This window comes from Thalassophryne amazonica, chromosome 20 (assembly GCF_902500255.1).
Source record: "Thalassophryne amazonica chromosome 20, fThaAma1.1, whole genome shotgun sequence".
NCBI lineage: Eukaryota > Metazoa > Chordata > Actinopteri > Batrachoidiformes > Batrachoididae > Thalassophryne > Thalassophryne amazonica.
In genome coordinates this window covers 38,696,510-38,719,377 of record NC_047122.1, presented here as the reverse complement: position 1 = coordinate 38,719,377, position 22,868 = coordinate 38,696,510, and the positions used below count along the sequence as shown (strand labels likewise).

General features: G+C 39.8%; 1 protein-coding gene across 2 annotated transcripts in view; it reads left to right on the top strand.

Annotated features, from left to right (window-relative positions):
* akap9 (A kinase (PRKA) anchor protein 9) overlaps window positions 1-22,868 on the top strand; it is a 106,381-nt gene that overhangs the window by 11,638 nt on the left and 71,875 nt on the right. For both annotated transcript variants that reach the window (XM_034160639.1, XM_034160638.1), the window contains exons 3-9: window positions 6,786-7,058; window positions 12,601-12,645; window positions 13,460-13,519; window positions 15,069-15,218; window positions 16,729-16,884; window positions 17,043-17,240; window positions 18,111-21,008. In XM_034160639.1, coding sequence (XP_034016530.1) covers window positions 6,786-7,058; window positions 12,601-12,645; window positions 13,460-13,519; window positions 15,069-15,218; window positions 16,729-16,884; window positions 17,043-17,240; window positions 18,111-21,008 — 3,780 coding nt within the window. The remainder of the gene's footprint in view (window positions 1-6,785; window positions 7,059-12,600; window positions 12,646-13,459; window positions 13,520-15,068; window positions 15,219-16,728; window positions 16,885-17,042; window positions 17,241-18,110; window positions 21,009-22,868) is intronic.

The following is a 22,868-nucleotide window of genomic DNA, read 5'->3' as shown; positions in this document are numbered from 1 at the left end:
GTGTGTGTGTATGTGACAGAACTTAAAAAAGACAACAGCAAAAAAAAAAACCACAGTAAGGCTAAAACCAGGTCATATCAAAGGGATACTAATTACATATATTAGTAGTGTGTATCTACAGAAAATACGGCAATAGGTTTTGTAGGGCTTGTAAATAATCTTGTGTTAGGTGTCATTGTAGTGAAGAGTCTGAGAACAGCACAGTTTGATCTACTTGGCTCGGACCTACATGGCTTAATCCCCTTGGAGATTAATCACAAACATCTGCGTACCTCTATGTGATGAACACTTTGTGACCACTACAGTTTATTGATTGACACGTGACAATTTTCTTTTTAAGTACTGTCATCTGTATTGCTAACACTGAGTAATTTCAGACTTTTCTGATGTGGTTTTGTGCTACTGGAATACAAATTGTCAAATGATTAATGGGATGTGATTGTCCAACAAAGCCTGTTTGGGTTAAATTAGCTATAGCATCGTGCTGTGTCATCAACTGTCTTAACTGTTATCCTCAAGTGTGGCACATTAGTGTGAGAATATGTTAAAATAAATATTTTATTGTATTGGGAGTCATATATGAAATCACCACACTGACCTCATGTATGGACGACTTATTTAAATACACGTTTAATGTCAATATTTTATGTGAAAGTTTATACAGAATTTGGAGTAAATAAGGGCTAACTCATTTTCTTTGCAGTTCCAAAAGATTTGGGGATGATGGGGAAAATGCTCTAATTTTTCAGTCTGTTGGTGCATTTGTACACTTCCTGACAGTTTCTCACTGAAGAAGTATTTTGCTGCCTGGGTGGCTGCCGTGCACCCAAAGTGATTTTGTGGTGTCGTGGATGTGGCAAAGTGCAACACCGCCATGTGCTCCCAGACTTGAAATTTTAGCTGCGGTTTGCCAGAAGGCACATGCAAGACTTAAGCCAATATTTGATCTGTTTTCTTCCATTAAAGGCAGAAGCAACATTACAGAAATTGTCAGTGTCCACATACTTAATGTACCTGATGTACCAAAATAAGTCCACTTCACACTTTAGTTTTCATTGGCAAGTTTCAGCTATGTGTTGTATGTGAACAAAATTGTTTTTGTTGTTGTTGTTACCAATTTGATGTCAGAAATGTGTGTTTAAAACAAAGATTTTGCAGATTCACATCATAATGTTCTGACAACCATGTTGAGTCAAATTTTTAACTTTTTAGGGCACACAGTTTGGTTTTAATGTCCCCATGATGTTTGCTAAATATCATGAAAATTCAGTTAGGTATATCTTCTATTATACATTCCAAATCTAACGTGTAACTCTAATAGTGTATACTAAGGTGCTCCTAAAAAAAAAAAAAAAAAAAAAAAAGAGGAAGAACGAAGAAGGGACAGAGCCACCTTAGGTGCCTGGTCTTGAGAACCAGGGTTGGTCATGATTTTAATGCGTAAGTAAACATGATACCTGAAAATATACAGTATACTGTATTTGCCCGTCGGAGGGCCCAGGGCCAAGCATCAGCTCGCCCCCTTTTTTTTGACGAAAATTGTTTAAATGCCCACCTTAAAATTACATGAAATACATTTAATGAATGAGGAAAAAAAATAACAATCTTGTGAGTTATTTGTGATATATTTTCTATTTGTGATGAAATTAGACATTTTGAAATTGGCATTCCGATGTACATGATATTGGCCTTGCTTGTGAATCGGCCCGCCTGCTCCTCAGGCAGAATTTCACGTAGAGAGTCGCTAGCGGGTGCTCTGATGGGAGAATGGGGCAATATAAAGATCCATAAAGTGTATGTGTGTGCGCACAATGCATTGAGTTAAATAAATGCAATATTAACGTTGTTAGTGAGAATTGCTGGATATATTTTTGTCCTTTTCTCAGCTGTATGTCCTGCAAAATGTGAAAGATGGTGTATTTGTGCCCTTTTTGGGCTACTGTATCAACATGGTGTCCCAGTTTTCCACAGGACTGTATGCATGTTGTATTTTCTAGTTGTTTAAACCAGATTAGTGATCGACAAAACTGGGATGTTAGTGTATGTTGTTCCTTGTGTACGTGGCGAGCGTGTTCTGTAACATGCATCTGTTACACTGCCACATTTTTTTTTCTTCCTTGGAAAAGCAGCCAGCTTCTAACGACTGTGATTTCTATTTTGCTTTTTGCCTACAGGTTTTGTTGTTGTTGTTTTTCCTGTGGTGGTTAGATCTGAGACTGTGGCTCATTTTTTGACAGGAATATGATGCTGTATGAGCATCTTGTTTATTCTGACCTTGTTCACATCTTAGGTTTGACACAACTGAAGAAGGACGGAATAAAAACTTTAAAAAAATAATAACAGCTTGGAAGATGCTCTGTTGGTCCTGTTGGTGGCAGTGTGCTACCTCTATATGACACCACCTGCTTCTAAATGTCATCACTGACTGTTTGCTGATACACTTTATTCACTGAATAAAGGCACTGAAATGATTACAAAACATAAGTTTAAAAATGCATGAATCAGTTTTTCAATCACATACCTGACATCATTGATGTTTAAAATACACATGGAAACATGTATTTACAGTTGATCATTGCAGACAACCCACTTGTGCAACTGGATTCCCTCAAAAAAATCTTATACAAAGGTGTAATGGTGTTGAAGGTCATCTTAGTTGATGCTACTTTTTTGTCACAGCTGCTGGATATTGCTGATTAATTAACAAGAATAGTCAACAGCTGGATATTGCTGATTAATTAACAGGAATAGTCAACAGAATAACTCCAAAACAATAAATGCTATCATCTCGTAACTCTTCATATTAAAAGGGCATAATGAGAATAAACTGATATGTTGCGTTTACGCTATACTGTAGCACTGTCTGCAGTCTAATGAACACTGCAAACTTCTGATTATATCTGGGCTTGTTTTGGGTAATAATCTGGGCATCACATACATGATGGAAATTAAAAGCAGTTGTTGAAGTTGCATGTAGTTTTAAGTGAAACTCCAAAACAAAGATATAGTGTCTGCACTGCATTTACGCTTCTATACGATGAGATGTGAGATGTAATGGTGGCGCAGTCCGTATGAATAGATAGTGCAAACACCATATCATACATGTTGTCGCCCAAGTGTGTGTGTGTGTGAGAGCATTTGGCTTGGTTTTTCTGCAGTTCAGTAAATTTATCACAGTTCATTGTCATTTTTATAAGAATGGCTTTCAACAATCTGGCCACAGTGCAGGAGTAGCTTTGGAGATGGCGCTTTGCCTTGTGAGTGGTATCTTTGTGTCTCATCACAGAATGAGAGAAGTGCCTTGCTCAGGGGAGGATAGGGAGAAAGTGGACCCTTCATTCGACTTTATGCTTCTAAGTTACAGGAGGAAGCATTTCATATTTTTCATTTTAATCTGTGCAGTATTGATTTAGAATGACAACACAGTCATGAGCTAAACAGCTACGCAATGTAATTGTACAAGGCAAGCTAAAAACACTCGCAGCTAACCACCATGAACAGGCATGTTTTCCACACTAAATGGAGTAAAAAAGTAAAATAATAAATTAAATAAATGAATCATACAGTTAGTCCTTACACAGGAAATTTTGCTGAGTAAAATTTACTCTGCTGGGATGGCATTTGATCCCAGTCCAAATAGAGTGAATTATACTCTATCACAGAGCTAAATCACCTCAAAACAGTGTAAAATCAATTCTTATAGGAGTAAAACCACTTGCATTGTACAGATGGCGCCTGCCTTCACGACACTTACGTCGTCAGCCACGGTTCACTGATAATTATCTTGTTTCTGCTTCAAACTGCACTCCAGTCATCATCTGTCTCAGCAACAGATATCTGAAGCTTTTGTACAACAATCCTGTCTGCATAAATTCAGCATTATTCCATAATAACAGAGGGAGGATGCCAAAGTTTGGTGCAGGGGGCACCAAAGTTGTATGAAAAACACAAATTTGACCACTTTGGCGAAGCCTGGTGACCAACGCATACAATCCCCAACTGATTTTTGTTGTTGTTGTTTTAAAGAGGGTAAGTCTTGCCCTTTCTAATACAATAAAAATCTTGCTGGGGGATTAACCGCGTAATGAGTGATAGCCTTCACAAATGTGAGCATTTCTGAAAATTTGTCAACTTGAAGTGTCACCTATAGTCAACGCGTTCAATCCCCCAACCCAGATTAGTGATTATTTGAAGAACTGTCCTCCTATAATACTTAAATCACAAAAGTACTTTGGGGGATTGAACGCATTTCATGTAAGAGCTGTCCAAATCCTTCCTGTTCACCAAATTTCACTTTAAGGCCATTCTGGGTGTGAACGTTGATGACCCCTGGTGAGGTCACCGTATGGAATTTTGCCAAAATTTTTGGTGTATGTTTGTTTGGTGGTGGGTGCATCCAGTTATCAAAGTTTGAGCAAAATCTGAGTCGGTCACTATCACAGCCCCATGTAAACTGCCTGATTCTTAGAAAAATTGTCTCTTAAGGACTGCTACATAAAGATTGTAACAAGCTAAAATCAAGGCATTGATTTGTCTGCCTGAAGATGCATATGTTTGCTGGGAAGCTGTTATTGATGCATTTACTCAGTCTCTATTTGACACAGATTTTAAAGAGAAATATGCCTGTGTAAATGTTTTCAGACAGCAGATGGAGATACACCTACGTAGTTTTCTGTTTTCCCAGATGGTGATACAGCTACGCAATCCTCCATATGCTTGGCGGAATTCTCTGTGCTTCTCAGCCAAATAGAGCAGCCTGCTATGATATGCGCTTAAGATAGCAGCCTGCTATGATATGCACTTATGCACCAAAGAAACGGGGATCCCTAGACTTGCCCAGAAATCTAATGCCGTTTCTGCTGACATGCCCAATCGATAAGCATAAGTGGGCCAATTTGAAGAGAAGAGTGGTGCATATGTGGAGGTGCAGAGAGGCTGATCAAAAGCTCTTTGAGGATTTAGTTGTGTATTTTAGGTGTGAGCATCCACTCTTACCTGTGCCGTGTTGACCTCAAGACTTTTGTATACTCACATCAAACCTGTCAAGACAAGTGTCTGTCGAACAATATTGCAGTACCGGGTCATTAACTTGTGTCAGGTCTAAGATTTCTGCCAGGCAGTAGATGTGCACTTCTCTGACAGGTGAGCAGTAGTATTATCTTTAGGACAGTATCTTTGGCAACAGGCTATGGCCGCCAATCCATGCATCACCTGTGCTGTGACATCTGTATCTCCTGCTGTCCACTGAGCTCAGCTGACTCTGTTGCCCATTTGCTGTCACTGTTTGTTCATACATAATGAACATCGGCAAAATTAACTGTTCAGGCTGAATAATTGGTATCATCATTTCCCTAGTGATGATTAAATGTCAAGCACACCTACCTTTTTCTGTTTTTGTTACATTTTAACTGTGCAAAGTCGTTTATGGGAAAGAGAGAGGGAGTGATAACATGGGAAGGTTTTTATGGTGTGTTTGTACTGTCAGTGTGGTGATTTATTTTTATTTTTTAATTTGCCATGTTTTCCATACTATATGTCAAACCGGAGTTTTAATCTATGGCAGTAAATCTGTGCCATCAGAGTTTGAATTTGATTTTTTAAGGTTGGATGTTTTTAGCATCAAAATCAGAGTTTGAAGTTGAATTTCTAAGGTTGAATTTGTTTAGCATCAAAATATTCAGCCTCAAAAACTTCAACCTTAAAAAAAAAAAAAAAAAAACTTTTTTAGGTTGAAGTTTTTGAGGCTCGATATTTTGATGCTAAACAAATTCACCCTTAGAAATTCAACTTCAAACTCTTATTTTGATGCTAAAAAAACAAAATCAACCTTAAAAATTCAAATTCAAACTCTGATGGCACAGATGTACTTCCATACTAAACGCATCTGTCCGAAAAGGTGTCATGCCGGGGGGGTACGACGTACAAAGTCACATCTATCTGTAAATCGCATTCATTTTTGAAATGTGGAACTTCTGCAAGAAGCAAAATGAATTTAGTGGGCACATTTATTTATAATGCAAACAAAGCATTAACGAGCAGAAGCTAACAGGCTAATTAATGTTATTGTACAAGGTGACCTCAAGAGTAAGCTGCTTCTTGTTGCCACTGAACAAACAAAATCCCATGCACAAGCACTAAATCGAGACACTTTAATTGTATGTGTACTTTTATAATTTCACATATTTAATAATACCTTACCCAACCGAGGGACACAAGTATGCCACTTGTTCTTATTAAAGTTGCGTATTGGCTGTTCTCGACCCTGTAAAGCTTTTGCTATTGTAAATTAATGGAAATTCACCATTTTCAGGCAGTTTTTTATTATTATTTTTGCTAGTCCTTTAATTAAATGTGAAGGTTTGCAAAACATGTCACTGGCCTTTTAACACCATTCACATTGTTTCCAAAATGTAATCCTTTAAGTTAGGAGCCACTGATAAGATTAGCACCTGGCACAGCAAGAAGCACGCGTTGTCTTATGGACATACGGACGGAGGATTCTTTTCAAGCAAGGGAAGTCATTTTGCAGATACAGTGTTGCGCTTGAGTTTCTCCAAGTTGTGTAGTGTCAGAGTAGGTATATTTTTGTTTGAAGATTTTCTAATGGAGTTATTATATAAGGAGGGTGGGGTTTTTCTTAAAGACTCAGCAGTGCACACCACCAACCCCAGATCTAGACAAAAGCTACGAGTGGAAGTGCAGACTACTTTGAAATTGTTACTCACTGCTTTTTGAATTTAGCTTTTTACTCTTTATATTGCTAATTTTTCCCTTCCCTCTTGTAGTTGGCTGAGTACCGTCAGAGGAAAGCTCACACAGATTCCCAGAAGAAACAGAAAAAGAAGAAGAAAAAGAAGCCAGCAGATGACTTGGAGGAAGACTGGCCAGGAAGGGTGGAAGCTGTGCCAGATCAGTCTGCAGGAGGAGATAACGTTTCAGGTGGAGAGCGATATGGTTCACAGAGACCAAAAAAAGACCCACCCACCGCAGAGTTTACCTTCACCAGGACGCTGCATAGTGGGGACACCGTTAAGCACGATCAGACCTACACCATAGAGGTAGAAGCTTTTATGTTTTTATCTTTTGTCAGTGTATTGAATAGAAATTGGTGGGTGAATAGTTGTAACTCACATCACTTAAAAATGGTAAACCAAAGGAAATGTATGTTAATCTTTTCAAAACCTTATTTTTTACATGGTCTGATCCTTGAGTTATTGCTGTTTAAGGTTTGCTAAAAGTTGACTAGAACAGTTTACAATATAAGCATGTCATATACTTCCTCTGCATACAGATTCTTGTTATGCATTTCTTTCAGGAATCTCTAAGTTACATAATATTGTATTAAATAAATATCTATCCCCTTCAGTTTAACACAGTAACCCAACTTGCCAAATTAACAGAGCAGTGAAGCCTAACTTTTTAATCTGCTGAATTTTTATGCATCAGATCAATGAAAAATAAACTTTGTTTTGTCTGTAATATCCCATCAATGTGTGCATTACCTGCTGGATGTGTAGTGGATGCTGGATTGACAATGGACTAGGAGCAGGTGTGGTTGGCGGTGAGACAGACGGAGCTTTCTAGCACAGAAATGCACCACATCAGAGAAGTAAAAAGTTACTGATTTCACAGCAGTTATGTTCTAAATCTCAAATAACTCACCACACACCCAGAGGAAAGGATTTTGTATGTCACAGGATAGATGAGCTACATACACAGTGAAAGAGGTCGAGGATGTTCTGTGCAAGAGTTTATTTTCTGCTTGTTTTTCAAATTTACAGTGAACATGTTCTGAAACTCAGATAAAACAATGAGAAATCCACACAACCCTACAGAAAGGATTTTGTGTGAATATTAACCAACGCAGACACTTCTTTTTCTATTTGTCTGTCTTAACATATGTTTTGTTTTGAAGTTGGAGGGAGCTTAAAATGAGCTTGTTTCAGCGTCTTTCCAAAGTCTAAATCTAACAGCTAGTATAGCTGCATTTGCTTTGATGTTTGATTATTTTGCATAGAGCTCTTTGATTTTTACACTGCATTCTTCGTCCATGTTAGACAGCTGTTTTTGTGAATGTCACAAGCCATGAAATCTTGTGGTATAATTTTCCAGCAGCGTTGTTGCTTTTGGATTTTATTAGTATCATGCCATGTCGTCTTTAAAAAAAAAAAAAAAAAAAAATTAAATTCGTTTTCATTGCTCCTGAAAATTATCTGTAATGGCAACTCGTCCCTCTGGGAGAAGACAGTTTTGTTGTTGTTCAACAGAATAGAATCAGCAAAAATGCAATGGTTAGGCTGGTTGCCTCTTAGTTTCACTATTCTAAATTTAATACACAGAGAGATGCAAAGAGACATGTCTGTCAGCAAGCATCACATCACCCCAAAATAAATTTCTCTTTGCAAATGAATATTTCTGGAAATAATGCTGACTTTTCACATTTTAATGCCATCCCTGAGGTTCCAACTTATTGTGGTTTAAAACAAAAAATATATATATTTTAAGAGTTATTTGGGGACCTTTTATATGCAATACCTTTATAACTGTCAGATATCTGTGCAGCTTGGAGCCATAAATGGGTTACTATGGACGTATAAAGTGTGGAATATGTGCAACCTGAATTAGACTCTAGTAATATTAATTCTTTATTTTATTATTGTTATTTATTATTTTATTATTATTGCTATTTTTGGAGTTTATAATTAAAGTACTCTGGAAGAGAAGCCCTAATTTCTCAGGTTTTTTCCAGCAATGTCGGTCCTTCAGTAATAGCAGTAGTAACAATGCATAATTGGCAGACTGTAGATGATGATTATGGTTTAAAAATAATGTTTCAGTTGAGTGAATGGAACCAATTGTAGTACCCAAAAGCGAGATGCTGAGATGAAAGACAAAAGTACAATTTATTGGGCAAGGTGTGATACAAAGCAATTTTAGGAAATGTACAAGGAATCCTGGAGGCAGGAGACACAGACTGGGCATGAACTGGTGGCGTGCCTGGAGACCGGAGCTAGGAGACAGAACAGACGGTGTGGTTTTAGACTACAGCCATGTGGCCTTCCACGGAGCTGACAGGAAACTGGTTCACTGGAGGAAATACGAAAATAGTGGTTGATAGGTAATAACAAAATTGAATCGTCCAAAATAGAGCGACCACCTGGCTTGCCAGGAATTTAATCTCTTAGCAGACTGGGTGTATACTAGGTTCTTATGATGCGTCCAGACGATGAACTGGTCTGAGATACCTTCCACCCAGTGTCTCCACTCCTCCAGGCCTCCTTAACTCCCAGGAGATCCCAGTTCCCCATGTCAAAATCCCCCATTCACTCCACTGGGGGATTGTCCCAGTCAGGCATTCAATGTGGGGTTGATGGAGGATAAAATCAACTCTGAGGTGCAGGAGAAAACAAAAACTGGATAGTCTTCCAGTGATTCCTTGACAATACAAGTGTAACTGGCTTGGTCTGGTGCATAATTGCAGGCATGGGGTACCATCTAAGGGGTGCACGGAGTTTAACCACTGGGATGCATGCTTTACTGACTATTCTACTGTACATCTGCCCTGTTGTTAATAAGTGCCGGGATGGAAATGGATTGCTGATGAATCGGAATGGTGGCCGGAATTTGCGTGCATCCAGTATGATCCCCCATGAATTTTGTCTAGCTCACCTGTAGCCCGGGACCTATGGGCGAGCATTGGATTTTGGCTGAACCGGGCAGTTGCTGAGGAAGTGTCCTCTCGCACTACAATAAATACACTCCCCAGCAGCTATTTTCCATTGTCTTTCCTTGGGGGGTTAGTTTTGCCTAGCTGAGCTGCATAGGCTCATCAGCAGGGGGTACCTGTTGGGCCAGGGAGTGCGTTCCCAGTGGAGCTCAAGGAGGAAGGACTCAGCCCGACTCGCAGAGGGATCTGAGCAGAGCCTGACACGGAAGGTCCTCCGGACTTTCTCCCGCTGCCTCTCTCTGAAACAGTTATGTATCTAGATGCCAACGAAATCAGCTGTTCAACGGTTTCACGTTCATCCTGGACCGCCAGTGCGTCCTTTAAGGTCTCAAAGAGGCCATTAACAAAAACGTTTTTCAACATTGCGGGATTGCCAGTTGCCGCCAAAACATGGAAGTCGATGTGAGGCTGCGATGCTCCTGTCTGAGAGATAGCAAATGCTGAGAGGTCACGTGCATCCACATCGGATGATCAAAAACCAACCTAAATTGTCGGGTGAATGACTTATAGGTATCCAAGGTGTCAGAAGCGGAGCTCCAGAGAGTGGTAGCCCAAGTCAGAGCCTTCCATGGTGCAGATTGATGACATAGACTATCTTACTGCTGTTGGTGAAATACTGTGAGGGACGCCGAGAAAATACCAGAGAACCCTGTATAAGAAACAAGGCACACATATTAACATTTCCTGAAAATGGTTAGGGGAGACAAATAATCGGTTCTTGGGATGTGGTGACCGGCGCTAAAGACTGAGCTGGAGGTGCTGTAGGTATGAAGGTGAGCTGGGCTAACTGGGTGGAGAGAGTCGTGATGCATGTGTCAGAGCTGTTAGCCCAAGGTCTGTATCTGATCGATGAGGGTTTTTAACTGTTGTTGTTGCTGTCCAAGATATGTCCTTTGTGAGCTGAGGGCTTGACTGAGTTGGTCTACTCCCGCTAGAGCCATGATGTGGCCAGTAACTCCCGTTACAGTTGAACGAATGGGACTAATTGTAGGACCCACAAGTAGGATGCTGAGATGAAAAACAAAAGTGCATTTTATTGGACAAGGTGTGATACAAAGTGGTTTTGGAAATGTACAAGGAGTCCTGGTGGCAGATAAGTCAAAAATGCTGAGCACAAAGAGAGACTCTACTAAAGGGTAGAGAGGCCAGATACTGCATAGTGATAACTGAGTTACTGGCGAATGTGGAAGTGCTGAACCAGGGCTTATATGCAGCTGTAGCTGATGAGAGGCAGATGAGGTAATCGGCTCCATGGCATGGCACCAAGGCCATACAACAAAATACTAAAAGTTATGACGCATTTGCTGTATGAATGTTCATTATTGCTGCACTCTCAGAGAAAAAATGTAGCAATTTTATTCATTAAAATGTTGTTTTCCCCCTGTAAAAAAAAAAGAATAATAATAATTCATGCTTTTTATGTCATGTCTGAAAAATCATACACGATTTTCAACCCACATCAAAATTTATAAATGTGCATCTAAATTGAAAAAGCAGAGCCCGGTTGTTTGTTTTTCAGCTCTTAACACATTTCTGACAAACATCCTGCAGGTTATGGTGTGAAAATATCAGCCAATCCCAGACAGTTTAAAAATATGCCGAAGGCTCTTTTATGCATACAGCCACCCTGTCCATGATCCTGCTGTACTTTTGTGGTGGTACATGCGTAGAAAACTACTTGTTGCCTTGGAAACGTACTTTGGGACCTTTGAAAGCGGTAGAGATGGGTTGTTGATCTGTATGACCAATTCCTGTGGCCTTGCAACACTTTCCAGCAGCCATCCAGTCAATGTAAATCCATGAGTGCTACAATAGAATGTTTTATTTTTATATACATATGAACAAACAAACCTTGGAAATGAAGCACATCCTCTTTCATGCTGAAGGCGTTAAGAAATATTTTCCCAGTTTTGCACTGTGATAGCTTTAAAGATTAGTATAAATTAACTGGCTGCAGTTTTCTTAGTGTTTATAAAAATGCATCAGATTCGCAAACATTTATGCATTTGGCTTTTTTTTTTTTTATTCATAAATCACAGCTGGACTAGTGAGAATTAATAATTGTCTTTGGTGTTTTTGTAGGGTGTTTTTTTTTTTTTTTTTTTTTTTTTAAGCAGAATCCTGTTTCTCTGGAAACACAACAGCATCACAGTTTTGTATTCAGACTTTTGACAGATGCATGAAAGCAGCACAGATGAGTTTGTTTGTGATGTTTTGACTCACTGATGCTGCTTAAACGTCAGGCTGGATGGTGTTACGAGACCAAAAAAATTCAAAGCTGTCAAACATTACATATTTAAAGCTAACATATTACAGTCACGTCACATAATAATTTGTTTACTTGAATGTTAGTTCTTACTTTTGCACATTACTGTTAACATTATGAGAAGATGCTGGACATTTTATCAGCAAAAGCTGCCATTTTGCTTTCTAGGCCGGTAGTACAGTTTGAATTTATGAACCAAGGATTTAGCAGAAAATAGATTTCAATAATGCTGTTAATATTGCGTTATAAAGGAGCCATGACAGAAGTAGGTTAGACCAGTCTTTGAATATGCACTCCTTCCAAAAACAGGAGCATGGCAGGTGTCGTTTCAAATTGTTACAATTAAGTATTTCAGTGGGCAGCATGCATGAGCGTTCTGTGTTGATGTGGCTTTCCTCCAGGTGGTCCGATCCCCCCCCCCCTTTCTTTTCACAGTCAAAAGACCCACAAGATGGATTAATTATAAACTGAGTTGCTTCTCGCAGAGCACTTATTTTTTGTTGAAAATAAAGACCACAAATTTTCATGTCTCTGCTGCTATTAAAGTGTTTTGTTCATGAGGTTCATCAGGTTTGATGAAAAGTTTCCATTATTTTTTCTCTTGCAGCCAGAGAGTGAAGTATCAACTACTGCTGAAGATTATTCTTCAGAGGTGAGACGACCATTCATAAAATATGTATTGTCCCCCCCCCCCCCCCCCAATGCTCACATGACACTAATGCTACCTATAAATTAAATGGTTAATGGACTGCACTTGCACAACACCTTTTTTGTGAACAGGGCAGAGGTTGAATAAACGACCCGGCATTTAATAGAACCCATCCTTCCCCCTGGGACACAGTCGCACTGAATTGACGACAGTCCCTGTGTGATTAATGGATGCGTCTGCATCCCTTAGATTGTGTTTATTAAAGGCATATTTGTATACAGACTGCCAGAGGATTCCCCCCCCACCACTTTTTTGACAAATTTTTATGGTTTTCCAAAAATTTTGCAATTTATTTTATTCACACCTGTAATCATTTTCATATCTCAAGCCAATTTTTAATGTTTATTCTTTTATTTAACATTTGTTCTCTTGAACTGCAGTTTCTTTCTTTTTTTTGTCCTAGGATGTGTATTGAGGAGAAATGCAATTTTGTATTTTTTTTGTGTGTGTGCATGGAGAGTGCACAGGGAATGATGAAAGAAATCAATTTATGTAGCCTAACCTTTACACAGGATTTTATTAAAAGAAAACAAAGCAAAAACTGCTATGTGAATGGTTTCTATTCAAGAATATAATGACTTTTAATTTGATTGTAGTCCACCAATTGTCAAAGTTGAGAAGAGCTTCTTTCTTAATAATGAAATAAACACTCATGTCTTACAAAAAATAATCTGGCCAAAGAAACCTTCTGAAGACATGGGCTTTTGATTGCCATTCACCATCTTAAATTTTCACTGACCACATTGTAAATTAACAGGTAAATGGGTGCCATGATGTCTCAGAGAACCTGTTGAAGTCTTCGATGGATTTGATATGGGTACAGTAAAGCAAACGAGGTGTTCCTGCATATGGCTGCATTTGCTTCCATACCAGTCCTCTCTTGATTTCATTTAAATCACTAACCAATTCTCTTTTACGCTTCCGAGTACTGACTATATACCTGCATGTTAATTATATAAAAGCTGTGTTGGGGACAAAGCATAAAAGAAAATGAAGATTTTGAAAGCACAAATGGGAGAGGAGCCTATGATTGAAGAGGGCTTTGTGACATCTTAGAAGTGTAAATTATCAGCAGGGGAAAGAAGTGAAGAAAGGCCAATAATGGCGAGGAAGGAGAGAGGTGTTTGGAGAAAAGAGGACACATGGTGTTGCACATCTAACTGATCTGTGGAAACACAAAGGTAATGTTCAGACAGGATATAGTCAGGTTAAAAGGAGACAAATCTGAGCCTGCAGGTAAAATGCAATAAGAATTACATTTTGGAAACTGTTAATCAGTTATTGATCAAAAATGACCAAGTAAAAATCTGAAAGGCTGCACTATGGCGCACTGGTGCGATGGTTAGGATTAATAGATAGGTTCCATTTTCAGAAAAGTAGACTGCTCAAGGCATTTTCTGCTAAAAGCACACAACAGATGGATTATGTATTTTGACCTGCTGAATTCAAAAATTGATGTTGCCAAGTTGTATCTTTACTCCTTCACCCACTAATTTGCATGAAACATGGCTGCCCATTCTTTTCTTTTCTGGAGCCAAAAAAAGCAGTCTTGTGGAAAATTTAAAAAATCAGGCAGCCATGTTGTTTTATGTTAATTAGGGCGTAAAGGAGTAGAGATACAGCTTGCTAGCATCAATTCTTGAATTCAGCAGGTCAAAATACACGTAAATAGAAGTTTTATTTTATAGAGCTAATACAAGCAAATGTACACAATTTTATAAAACAGGCGGCCATGTTTTATGCAAATTAGGGGGTGAAGGAGTAAAGGTTCAGCCTGGCAACAGGAGGTTTTGAATTCAGCAGGTCAAAATACATTAGAATCAATCTGTTGTCTGCTTTTAACAGAAAATGCCTTGCACACTTTATCCAGGGCCTTTTTCTGAAAACAGAACCTAACTATTAATACTTCACACAAAGTGTTTAAGTTCACTACCGGCCAGTGGAGTTTGAATGTTCTCTTAGTATCTGTGTGGGTTTTGTCCATGGTCTCTTGTAATATACAGATCTGTGACTGGATCCACTGTTGCAACCTGGTGAACCAATGGGAGCAGTGACCAAAATGTATTTTGAGCAGCATTGTCGAATGTTTAAGGTTTTTGTTTTTATTGTAAGTACAATGAAGAATATTTTGTAGGTCAGATTAATAGTATTTTGCCCGTGTCTCCAACTTTCCCAGACTGCTTTGTATTGTTGGCTGCCACAAAGCATTTCTTAATTTTCTGCCTAGGTGTTTGCAAAAATCTGACAGATGGCTCTTAATTAATTGCTGTTGCTCTTAGGTGGTGGCTAACAGCTAACCTCACTCTTTGAGCCTCACCTTGTATGCTTGAACAGTGCTAACATTCTTTTTAATTCATTTATTAAAGGAGGAGGTTGAACACCTGCGACAGGGGACCCAGGACGGCACAATACAAGATATGGAAGATGCTCTAGCAGGCAAGAACCAGGCAGAGGAGGAATTAAAACAAGATTTTGAGGAATACAGGACTGCTTTTGCGGCAGAGGAAGTTCAGCAGGTAATTGTTGCGTTAGTGTTCCAAGGCTTAGCCTTGTGCCAAAGTCATCACTGTTGCAAACCTAAAGTGATTTGACACCTTTCATCACCTCAATATATATCATGTTCATGCCCATCAGAACCACATGCACCGTGCAGTTTTAAGAGTTATGATCGTGGAACATAGATTATTATACATTAATACAAACTGCATTTGATTTGAGATCACTAACTGGATGTGTGGTAAAGCAAACATCTTGAATTCTTTTTATCTTCCAAACAGACCTGTATCTCTGACCCTGTACACTCATCTATATAATAAAAGGCAAGTGGCCTCTGTGTGTTTGTGTATCCGGAGCATCAGTTGAAACCCAGAAAGAGCTGACTTTTGTCCTTTGGTATATTTGTGGGGTTTTTTTTTTTCATGAGGTTTCAAGTGGTGAAAACAGCAAGGTGATCGGACCAATATTTTTTGAGAGCTCAGTAATTTTTGAAAACAACATACTTGTTTATGTCACACTTCACAATAAGAGTCTGTATTTCAAAATAAAAGCCTGTGAGGTTGCTGCAGACCTGACAGAATTCATCAGTCTGTCCATCCTCTAATGTTCCAGACAACAGATTCAAATCTGGACACTTTCTGTGTGCATGTGACCCCAAACCCAGAATTAACATGTTCACACTCCGGACAAAACGGCAGAATTGTGTCTCAACAGTGTCTCACACAGGCAAAAAAAAAAAGGGGGGGAATTTGATCTTTTGATCTAATGTGAACACTCACGGTGCAAATACAAAACTTCAGTTATTCTTAATTTCTTGCCATGGAATATTGTCCTGATTAAGCAGCTTCAGAAAAATGTCTTGACGACAAAATTAATTTTAGAAAATTGAACAGAACTGAAACCAGATTAAACCTTCAATAAAAACTTTCATAAAAGCAAAGAAATTTTTTCTACATCAACACAAAAAATATAGCATAACCATAAACAGACTTTCCCCAAAAGTCAGCTGTTCTCCGTATATAGTACAAATGACCACATCTAGAACCCGTAGTTCCCCATGGGTCACCATCTTACTTTAAGTAGATTGAGCTGTTGACATTTGACAGTAATTAATTACAGCTGTAATTGTAAAGTAATTTGGCTTTGAATAAGAAGCTTTATTTTGTTCTGATCCACTATGGATCCACATGCTGATTTGGTGTGAGTTTTATCCTGGATAGCCTTCCTGACAGAAAGGAGAAATGGGTTGTAGGTAGCCTTGAGCAGGTAAGCTTGTTGTTATAAGGCAAGTGCACCAGCTGCTTGAGGCGCTGCCCCAACACATCTCGATGTAAATATAAAGAAACAAAAGTGGACATTATTCATAGTATGATTTCAAATTCAATTATCTTTACTGTATAGAAAAAAGAAATGAGTTGACCATGTCATGTCGATCCCTTTGGACAGGACTGTTTGTGGTATCTCTATTTGAATCAGTGCTGTCTCACTTTTTTTCTCAGCATAAATGGTGATTACAGTTTGCTTGTATAGTTGCAGGACTTTGAGGCTGCTCTGAAACAGCGAGATGGTATCATCACTCAGCTGACTACTAATCTACAGCAAGCTCGAGAGGAGAAGGATGAGATCATGAAAGAATTCCTTGAGCTAACGGAACAAAGTCAGAAACTGCAAATCCAATTCCAGCAGGTAGGAATAATAGTAATATATCTGTCATATATTAGTATATTTTCCCTGTTTTATTCGATTAGCAGTGAAGCTGTGTTTAAGGATGCCACAAGCAGTTTTTTGAAATAAAGGGTTTTTTTTGGCAGATCTTTGCTACCTGTTGACTTACTTATTCACAGCTGCAGGCGGGTGAGACACTGAGGAACACCAGCCACAGTAGCACAGCAGCTGATCTCCTGCTGGCCAGGCAGCAGCTCATCCAGTACCAACAACAGCTGGAAGAAATGAATGTTGAGATCAGAAAATATCAGGAAAGCAACAATAAACAACTGGAGGAGATCAGCCAGCTCCAGCAAAACCTCAGAGAAATGGAGATAGTGAGTGTTGCCTAACATGTTTATGCTATGCCTGCAGTATCTTATTAAGTTTAAGGTTATTTTAACAGTTTGCTCTAAGGATGTAACGATGCATCTCCAGTCGCTTAAAAATGGACATATGGTGCCCACCAAAAGTATTGGAACACTTGGTATTTCCCACATTTTAATTTGTTTGTACCATTTCAATTAGTATAAATACAGAAAATATAAAGAAATTTCTAAAATTATCTTCCTGAAATTCAAACTGAAAGCAGATCTCTACAAGTTGATATAAATTAATTAAAAATGTAAAAGCCAAGAAGATGGGTTGCATAAGTAATGGAACGTTATGGTATAACACCTGTAAATAATCAGTTTTATTCTTCAGACAAGTCAGGGGATGGATACATGAAAATTTCCAAGTCACTGAATATGTCTTGGACTTTATTTACATCAATTAACAATACAAATAGTGTGTCATTCTCTGGTAAATCAGTGTGGTGTAGACAGTTCCCAAAAACTGAGCGACTGTGCAAGATGGAGGTTAGAGCGGAAAGCCACCAAGACATCCAGACAACCCAGAACAAGTTATAGACTTCTTTCGCTGATATTGGAGAAATTGTGCATAGTGCACAAAAAAGAAGACAACCTGAAAGTTGAACTACAGTTTGCCAGAAGGTACATCTGTTATGCAAGCCTAGATTACATGTTTTGGTGAAAGAAAATTTTCGTCTATACCACTTCATCATGAAGCTGTATAATTGAGGATACAAAATATTGAATCGCGAATTGAGTGTATCGTTGCATCCCTAGTTTGTCCTCAATAACAATGCTGCCACTTTATTCTCTCACTCTCTCACTCTCTCTCTCTCTCACTCTCTCACTCTGTAGTTGGGGAGAAGCTCAGAAGAATCATTTACCCAAAAGATAAATGAAAAAGACCTGCTGATTGCTGAACAAGAAAAAATTATAACGAGACAGGAGCAGTCAGTGACTGAATTAAAAATGGCAGACGAGTCATTTCACCAAACAATGCAAGAGAAACAGAAACTCGTTGATGAGCAAACTGCAATAATTTCAGAACATGAGCAGTCATTGACGTTGCTTCGAGATGAACTGGTTCGTCTGGGGAGGACTGCAGAAGACGATATTATCCACAAGTCTCATAAAGATCAGATAATAGCAGAGCAGGAGGGAGTTATTTCAGAGCGTGACTGCTGTATTACCCAACTACAGGATGAACTGGAGTCATCTGAGAAACGCCTCCGTGACCTCCATCAGCGAATGGCTGCAGGAGAACTAGAGCTTGAAAGATGCCTGGATGAGTTGGAAAGCCTTAAATGTGACTTGAACAGCTCAAAAAGTGAAACGGAGAGTTGTAAATTGGAGTTGGAGAACGTGCAAAAGGAGTTGGAAATCTACAAGAATGAACTTGCGAATTCCAAGCAAAAGGAGCGAATGTCATCTAATGAAATTATGCAGCTCATGGGCACAGTGGAGGAGCTCCAAAAACGCAATCATCAGGGCATGCTTTCTGAAGGTGACCTGATCCAAAAAATGCAGGAAGAAACTGGAAAGAAACTTGAATTTCTCAGGGCAGAGTTGGATGAGATGTATGGCCAGCAAATTGTCCAGATGAAGCAGGAGCTGAACTTAAAACATGCAGCAGACATGGAGGAAATGGCTGCACACCATCAGACTGAACTGGAGCTTATAAAGGCACAATCTTTATCTCACACTTCCAATGTTGGTACAGTTGAAGCGGAAACACTCAATGCAACAATTAAAGAGCTTCAAGTGGCACTAGATCAGTCTGAAGAAATGCACGATAAAACCAGACATGAGCTAAGCAAAGTTTCTCGAGAGAAGCTCGGCCTCCAGTCCAAAGTTGAGGAACTTCTTCGAGATCTCAGTTCTGCTAAAGAAGAAATGGAGCTGGCCTCCAGCAATCTAATCTCTCAGGAAAGTCAAGATGAACTGCAGCACCTTCAGGATAGTCTTAGCAATCTACAATGCCAGTTGGCTGCATTTCACGAAAATACAAAAGAGGCAGAAGCGAAGCACGAGTCAGAAGTAACCAACTACAAAATCAAGTTGGAGATGCTTGAGAGGGAGAAAGATGCTGTGCTGGACCGCATGGCAGAATCACAAGAAGCTGAGCTGGAACGACTGAGGACTCAGCTTCTGTTTAGCCATGAAGAAGAACTCACCGTTCTGCGTAAAGCGTTGCAGAGGGAGAACTGCCAAAATGCAGAAAACCTTCTCCAAGAAGCTGCTGTCAAACAAGAAAGAGTATTGAATGAGCTGCGCACTGGCTATGAAGAACAACTGTATTTGTTACAAAGAGAGAAGGAAAGTGCTGCCACAGAGCGCGATGAGCTTTTACACCAAATTCAAGCACTTAAAGAAGATCGTAACCAGGTTTTAGATGACTCTAAAGCACATGAGGCTGTCCAACAGCTTCATGAGCTTCGATTAGAACTTGTGGAACTGAGAAAGCAAGAAAGAAAACAAGCTGATATTGAGAATGAAATTCAGACATTACTACTAAAAGGAGAGGTTCTAGAAAACAAGGCAAAAGAGCAAGAACAGTGTTGGCAAAACAAATTCAAAGAGTGGGAATTAGAAAAGGCATCACTTGAGAAATCTACAATGGCTTTGAAGGAAGAGTTGTGCTCAAAGAATATGGAAATCGAGACCCTTGAAGCACAGCGCAAAGAACTACAGCAACAAATAGCTCATCTTTGTGATGAAGCGGAAAAGCAAAGGACTACTTTCTCTTTTGCCGAAAAGAATTTTGAAGTAAACTATCAGGAGCTCAAAGAGGAATACACCTGCCTCGTCACGGCAAAGGCGCAGCTAGAGAAGACGCTGAAGCAGACATTTGAGTTTGAGGCAAAAATTGCCAGCCTGCAGTCACAGATTCAAGAGGTGGAAGGAAGCAGCACAGGCATCAGAGTAGAGGAAACCTCTGCAGATAGTAAAGCGCTGACTGAAAAAGATGCAACAGAGTTAATGGAGAAGCTTAATGTTACTGTTGGTGAGAAAGAAAGCTTGGCTGTGAAGCTTTCTGAAGTCACAGAGCAACTGATGTGTACAGAGAATAAAGTGGGACAGCTGGAAGAAGAGCTGTTAACACTGAGGCGAGAAAACAAGAAGGTCATTGCCCAAAATGACAGCCTGGTGAAAGAACTGGATAAAGAACAACAGATTATGAGAGAGCAGAGAAGAGGGCAAGCTGCCCAGAGAAAAGCTAAGCTCCAGCAAGAAAAGCAGCCCATTGAGCCTGTTGCTTTAGTTTGTTCTGTTGGGGATCATCACCTACAGATTCAGTCTCTGCAAGGGGAGGTGGAGGCTCTACAGTCTCTTTTAAGAGCAGCTGAAGCTGAGAAAGACAGCATCCGGCAGACTCTGGAGCTCCAGCGACTGAAACAGACTCCATCTCCAGCCGCGGTTCAGTCCTCAGGGGAGGCACCTGTTGAGGGACGATCCTCCCTGCAAAAGTCCTCAGGGTCCAGCAGGCGTAAGAGACGACAGAGGTTGAAGCAAGAGCGCAAACTATTCGGCACTGATTGTGCAGACAGCCGGGAGGAAACACAGAGGGAGGAGGAGGAGGAGGACGAGGAGGAGGCTTTAGTGGAAGAAGAAACAGCCACAAGTGCCGCAGAGCCAGAGATGCAGTCTCGTATACAGAGACAGGTTTTGTCATGTTCACAAGAGAGTGCCGGTCGGGAGGACTCCACAGACGGGTACCAGGGAGACCGAAACAGAGAACACATTAACAAACAGGTAGGCACTCAGACTGCAGCTCTCTTCAGTGAAATGCTCTCAGCAGCTTTTCTCTTCCTTTTTATGCCTGACTAAATTGCACATTTGATGACTGATTCAAGGGCTTTTCAGAAAGAAAAAAAAACTCTAGATGTGGATATGAAAAAAAGTGTCTAAATTTCTGTGCTTTAAGGGCCAGATTTAGTAATGGTTTGCACTGGCACAAGCATTTCTTTTGTTTTTTGTTTTTTTTTTGGGGGGGGGGGGGGGGGGGGGTACTAAAGATGTGCATTGACAAATTAGCAATGGAAGGGAGTGGACAAGTTGGCCTCTTTGATGCATACTTGGAGGTTCTCTTTTAGACTGCAAAATTTGGTGGAGGAGAGCATTTAAATGAATAGTGTCTTAACCCATCTGAGCCTGACGTGGCTGCTATAGCACTAGGAGGAGGCACCTTGGAGAAAAGACATCATGTGGTAGATAGGAAAATGGGAAAGAATGTTCTCCCACTGTTTTAATTTATTTGTGGCTCCAGACAATGATGTTCTCAGGTTGTGTGGATTGCTCAGCCACATTATTCTTAATTTATTAATGAATCAGTTTAATGAAAAACAACCCATCGCAGCTAGAAAGACTGTGGTTGTTTTCATCATTTTCTAAAATAGGGTCATTTTATGTGAATCTTTTGAGAACTTTAGAAAAAAGGTTTCTTAAAGTTATTGATTGAAAGTGAGTGGCAGCACGGTGGCTTAGTGGTTAGCGTGGTTGCCTCACAGCAAGAAAGTCACTGAATCACTTCCTGCCTGGTGCGTTCTGTGTGGATTTTGCATGTTCTGGCATACAGGTTAGGTGAAATGGAAACTTTAAATTGACCATAGGTGTGAATGTTTGTCTGTCTGTGGCCCTGCCATAAAGTGGCGGCCTGTCTACTGACCGCTGGAATAGGCCCCAGTTCCCCTGTGACCCTTAAGTGGTTATAGAAAATGAACAAATGAATAACTTTGAGTACATTTAACATAAAAATGTTATATGTGAATATATTAAAACAATTGCTTGTTACCCTGTTTCATATTACCGTGGCAGCTGCGGCTGGTATTTCACAGTCCAGATTCATGGAGGCATGTTCTCAGATGGCCAGGATGTGGAGAGATACTTCACTTAAAATGGTCAGAAATGTGATGTGTAACCTCCAAATAAATAAAAAATTAAGGAGGGTGTTGCCGACTGAACAGCTCCCCCAAAAATTGGTCCACCCTGCCTTCACTGCGGATGCATCACTTGGGACCACAGCTGCACATCTGAGACTGACTCTCGACACCTAAAGCGATCAAAGGGAATAACCTGATTATTAACCATCAGATGACAAAGTAAAACCTCTTAAATCATTCTGAATCAGTTTTAAGCAGAAACTAGGCTGTTGTAAGGCAGAAACGAGGCGATAATCGGTGAGTCGCTACTGACACTCTGAAATGACGTATTTGCAGCAGTACGTCAAAGTCAGACATGCTGCTGTCGCGCTCTGATCACTTCCCCCATCTTATATTATGAAATAATGCTGAATTTATGTGGAAATGATTGTTGTAGAAATGTTTCAGATATCTGTTGCTGAGATTGATGATGACTGGAGTGCAGTTTGAAGCACAAACGAGGTGATAATCTGTGAACTACTGGTGACGCTCAGAAAGAACGTGGCTGAGCTCCGAAATAACTCATGTGCAGTGAAGGCAGGGTGGACCGATTTGTAGGGGGGGCCGTTCGGTCGGTGACAAGGGAAACATTGTACACTGTCCATGGTCCTGAACCTTGAAAAATTTTGGATGTCAAGAAGTTGAATAGGTGGCATGGTGGCTTAATGTTTAGCACCGTTGCCTCACAGCAAGA